The sequence below is a fragment of the Trachymyrmex septentrionalis genome, unplaced genomic scaffold (genome assembly GCF_001594115.1).
Source record: "Trachymyrmex septentrionalis isolate Tsep2-gDNA-1 unplaced genomic scaffold, Tsep1.0 scaffold74, whole genome shotgun sequence".
NCBI lineage: Eukaryota > Metazoa > Arthropoda > Insecta > Hymenoptera > Formicidae > Trachymyrmex > Trachymyrmex septentrionalis.
The window spans coordinates 803200-808803 of NW_017305927.1; the positions used below are offsets into that span (position 1 = coordinate 803200).

Genomic DNA, 5604 nt, shown 5'->3' on the forward strand with positions numbered 1-5604 from the left:
CTCTCTCTCACACACACACACACGCACCTCATTTTTAATTTAATAAAGAATTATATCAGTATCTCTCTGCGAGAGAGAGAGAGAGAGAGAGAGAGAGAGAGAGAGAGATACTGATAATTCTTTCCTAAATTTTGTATCTACTACTAAAAATTGTTCAATCACATTTGAACAATTCGGTCACATAATCAATGTCATTGGTCAATTCTCTCTGTCTGAGATCTCGGACCAATTTCTATCGTGGATCAACGCAAGTCTTAATAGAACACAGATGTTAAATCAGAGAATGTTCACAGTCTACTACGTCTGATCTAGCTAAATGGTCAAGACAAAATTCGCGTCTTCAGCACCGAGATGACAAAAATTCCGGAGGCTGTTTTCCGGTTAATCCTCTGATACTGACGTAGGTCTATTGGACACTCAATTATAAATCTCTCTCTTTGTCAAAAACGTCAAACAATTCAATTTTTTATGTTACATCTGCAAATTTGGATCATTCTCTTCTTCAAATATATTTAACATTTACTCTTCTTTTATACAAGTTAATTATGTCATTTTTGTTTCTTGAAATTAATTAATATTTTTTTAATCAACATAAATGAATCGTATAGACTCAGCGTCAATAATTACGTTACAGACTTTGGCATCAGATCCGGAGGATTAAAAAAGACAATACATTTCTCCGTGTGTTTAAATTGTAAAATTATTCATGAGATTCGCCAGTGTACTGAATGTTAACGAAACATTGTGTTGATCTAAATTTCACACACGCAATGCACAAATCGCGTAACCGAGATGCAGCGGGTTAAAAATAAAAAAAAAAAGGTGACCAGTTGATGCCCCTCTCGATAAAATTTTCAGGTAGCTATCCGTATGATTTTCCAAAAAAAAAATATATGAATAAATTGTTTAGACGAGAGTCTAGACTGCAAAATGGAAACATAATAATAGGCGCTGTGTATTTCCGCGAATGTTATGCAACGAACGCGCACGAGTACCTTATAAACACAATATATATGCAAATATTTTCTTTTTACATAATAATCGACTTAAGTGCATCAGGAACAGATGTGCGGCGTGAAGAAGAAAGAAAAACAAATATGACACACACGTCTCGATTTTTAATTCGAAAAGAATCGTCGTTCTCGACAAAAAAAAAACTCTGATTAAATATATAATATTAATTTATTTTTTAACTCGCTGGCAAGCGAAAAACTGGGACAATTAGCAGACTCGCGGCTTACAGGAAAAAATTATGAAAAATTTTTCCGTTTATATATCATACCAGCTTGGTGTAAAAACGAACGACACGCGTAACTCTTTTTTCTTCATTCGTCATTATGCGCTATACTACGTTTCCACGTGTCAGCTCTTTTTTTTCTCGTTCTTTATTTTTTTTTTTTGTTAGAGAGAACTCTTGTCACTCGCGACTTAGTCTCGCAAAATCATGCATCACGCTCGTTCATGTGAGTGCAGGAATTACGAAACGAGTGACAATACGGAGCCGATAGAGCTACCTTCATCTTGCACGCGCGTGAAAGGTGTAATGACTTGCTCACTCTGTTGATTTCTGCACATGTAATGAGATGACAGCGACGTCGTGCGCTACAAAATACGTCTCGCGACCCGTGACTCTGCCGTTTATTTCCTTCGCGAGAGGAAATATTTTTTCCCCGGACTTTTATATTGCATTTATCCTTGTAAACAACAAGAATGCGATCGGATTTTAAATAGAGTATCAGGACACGTTGCCGAGCGCGCGTTATTAATATTTATCCCGTCACCACGTTATTTATTCGCAATATATCACCGTGTGTATTTACGTTATTATTTATTCTCCAAAGCAGACAGAGACTATCGCCTCTCGCACCTCGTCGCATAGAAACGGCTCATTGTTCCGGAAAACGTAATTTTTTTATCTATCAAGTTAAAATTTGGAAGAAACGTGCAGTTGCACCCTCTCCTATAAATATGAATTATTATTTTGTATTTTGCAATAAATATCATTAATCCTCTGAAATTAACAGTGAATCTAATTGAATCCATTCAATTATATTTATATTACATCTGTAATTTAGAATTGTCGTTAATTGTTATTAAAGTAAACTTAAAGTATTCATTGTTTTTTTTTATACCTAGTTGTGGTACTTTGGTCCTAAAAATTAATTGTGTGTGTGGTGCTTTTCATTTAACATAAATTAAATGGGTCTCACAGTCTGAAGGGTTAAATCGATTATTCGTAATAATTAGAATCATTATTAGCGTAAGAATTATTAGCAGTAAATACTAATAATTCTAGTAAAAGTTGTGGTACAAAAAAACTTAATCAGTAAGAGACATAAGCAGTAAAAAAATCAACATTTTGGATATGTATCTTACTATAATTTTATACTAACAAATAATCAAATATAACTGTAATATAGCACATACAACATGTGTTATATTATATTTATTGTATATTGTTGAGTATAAAATTATATCATCGATATTATGTTACTTTTAGTTGATGTTTACTGAGTATATTCAATGGAAGCTGGATTTTTGTAGCGGGTTTACATTTGATCTTGTTGATTTAATGACGTAAGTCCATCCAGTAACATTTAGCGTGAACTTAAGAATATATTACACCCACTTTTATAAACGTGTTTCTATACTTTTTTAAATTATATACGAATAAATTGTGTATATATATATAAGTTATGTATCTAATATTATATCTTTAATGGATACATTTTTATTATTTATTTACTTTATTTGTTATTTTTGTTATAAGCTTAAATTGAAAAAACAATGACATACTCAACAAAAATTTACATACTCAAAGTAATTTATGCAAAGTTTCATTACGACTTAGAGATTAGTTAGAAAGATTTAAAAAAATTAATATTTTGTTCATTTACGAAACAACTCTATAATCCCTGCATCTAAAGCTAAAATATTTAAAAATAAATGAAATTTTTTAATCATTTTGTAACACATTTCCAAAAAATTTCATTAGAACGCAGAATAAAAAGAAATAATATTTCTTATATAAAAAATAATTTTTGGTCCAAGTTCTAAATCGTCGCCAAATTTTTTTTCTATTACTTCTGTACAAACGCGATCGAAAATAATGTGTAAATTTTTCATTATTCTGAAAAAATACATATAATACGTCCTTAACGATATCCTTCTACATTCTACATCTCTCGTAAACAAGGTCTTTCGCAGGCAGAAAAGGACGGCGCTCCAAGTCTCATCTCTCTCTCTCTCTCTCTCTCTCTCTCTTTCTCTCTGAGTTTACTCGATTCGGGCTCGGCCTTTAAAATACGATCTCGCGCGAAACGGGCGCGCACGTGGGCACGGCACTCACCTCTCGTATTTCACCTGCATCGAGTGCGCGGAGGTGTCCTCCCAATAATTCTGCGTCTCCATCATCTTGCCGCATAGAACGGCGGTGGTACCGCTCGCCTCTCCGGAATCTCCGCAACGATCGTTTCCGCCCTAATAGCGCTTTCCTCTCCTCTTCGCTCCTCGCCCACCGCCGGCGCGTTATCGTCGCCCCGCGAGAATCCTCTCCGGGTCCGCGAGAGTCACGTCGGCTCACGCGCTCCTGTCACGTGACGGTATATATCTCGTGAGAGATGCGGGCGGATTCTCCGCTGTTCTCTCCCTCTTCCGCGAGCTCCGCTCCGGAGGAACTCCCGATCGCTTAGCCTTAGCTAAATCGGCGCGGATTGAATCAAGCCGTGACGTCAATGACGCGTAAACGCGGAAGAAAACCGTGCTGAGAGTACGCATGCACGCACACGCGGCACGACACGGACACGCCACGCAGCAAACGCCACGAATGCGCGAGATGCGGCGCGAGATTAGGTTAGTTTCGCGTCCACGGGCTCACTGACAGGCACAACTCGCGCGCGGCAAGTCGGCGACGCACGGAGGAAACATTCGCGCCCACACGACGCTCTGTCGCTCCGAGTCAATCCGAGTTCAGTCTCGCGACCGCACGCGCGATATTCGTGCTGGCGCCCTCTTTCTCCTGCCTCCCACCTTCCCGCGTGCGTTCACTCTCTTTCTCTCTCTACCTCTCTCTCTCTCTCTCTCTCTCTCTCCCTCCCCCTCCCTCCCTCTCTCCCTGTACACTGCCGTGCGTGGCGCCGGTCACGATTCACGTCTCGTTTCTTCTTTTTCACGAGAAATCGCTCCAACCGCTTCCCTCCTCTCTTCCTTCCGCCGTTTGTTATTCAACGACAATAATATCGTATTGTAATCACGATGTCCTCAAGTTCGAATCACGTTCCGCAAACCGCCGCTCCAGTTTCCATCACTTCCCTCTTCGCGCCGCTGATTATTTAACGATAATGATATCGTAATAATTGCGACGTCTTCAAGTTCGAATCAGGTTTCTTGCCACGGTTCCTCTCGCTTCCTCACCCTCACTTCGTTGTGCGAGAGAAATTATGCGCTCTACCGATTCCCACGCAGTTCGACGGTCGGCGGACCGTCTCTCGCGATCGTTTTCTCGGGAAGTCTCTTGTCGCTCCCGAGATTTATCTACTCCGCCGCTTCCTCTCGCATTCAGGTCTCAAGTCGCTCGAGGATATCACCGGGGCAGATAACACCCCTTAATTTTGTCAGGATGATGGCGACGTATACGTGCCTTCGTATCGCGTGGAAACCTCCAAAATTAAGATTCACGCGCTCGAACGTGACCCGATGGCGTTCGGAACGTGACGCGTGATAAGGCCGTTGACTCGTGACCGCGAAATAAAAATGACCGTGATACTCCGGCCAGAATCGTAAATTCAACCAATGCCGCCGACGAGTACTCGTGCGCGAAGACTTCGTCTCGGGGTACTCTCGGGATATCTCTCTCTCCCACTTTTTTCTTCGCCGGCGAAGAAAGATCGTGCGATGCACGCACGACGGATTCACTGAACTTTCGCGAGAATCGAAACTATCGAAACTATCGAAAGCGCTTGATCGCTTAGCCACCCACGATCGATCGATCAAAAAACGTAATCTCTTCGTACGGTATTTCACGGTTTGACGCTGTAACAGCCGCGAATCGTTCGAATTACAAATTTCCAACGCTCTCTGAGCACGACGCACGGCACGGCGCGGACACGGCGTGTCGTCACCTCGGCAGGGTTACGTGTAATCGCGCGCGGCCCTGTCCGACGCTCTCGCGATGAATCGCTGCCTGGTGGGAGTAAATCCGGAGCCTGCTTCGCTGCTCAGGTGCGGCTGCTACACTCGCGAGTTGGGCGTGCTACCTATCATTTATTAGTCTCTATTCACTATAGCAATGTGCATCATTAATCAATCCCTTCGGACTTGATTTTTATCGAAATTATGTTAAAACCATTTTTGTTCACTCGCAACTCAAAGACACTTTGATAAGTAATTCATACTAAAAAATTAATTTTTTCTCTCTATTGAATGTCTATCTCAATCTCTATTGAAATAGCAACGTACATCATTAACTCCTTTAAACCTGATTTTCATGGAACTGTTAAACAAATTTTATTTACTCAATTCAAAGGTACTTTATTAAGTAATTCATAAAAAATTAATTGAAATGTATATCTGGTTTTAAATGTAATTAGCGCATTTTGTGAAAAT

At 40.2% G+C, this 5604-nt stretch overlaps 1 protein-coding gene across 1 annotated transcript in view; it reads right to left on the minus strand.

Moving 5' to 3' along the window:
* LOC108754035 (hairy/enhancer-of-split related with YRPW motif protein 1) overlaps positions 1 to 5075 on the minus strand; it is a 55461-nt gene extending 50386 nt beyond the window's left edge. Inside the window, exon 1 of the mRNA XM_018496062.1 lies at positions 3350 to 5075. Coding sequence (XP_018351564.1) covers positions 3350 to 3414 — 65 coding nt within the window. The 5' untranslated portion in view covers positions 3415 to 5075. The remainder of the gene's footprint in view (positions 1 to 3349) is intronic.
* Positions 5076 to 5604: the final 529 nt, after the last annotated feature.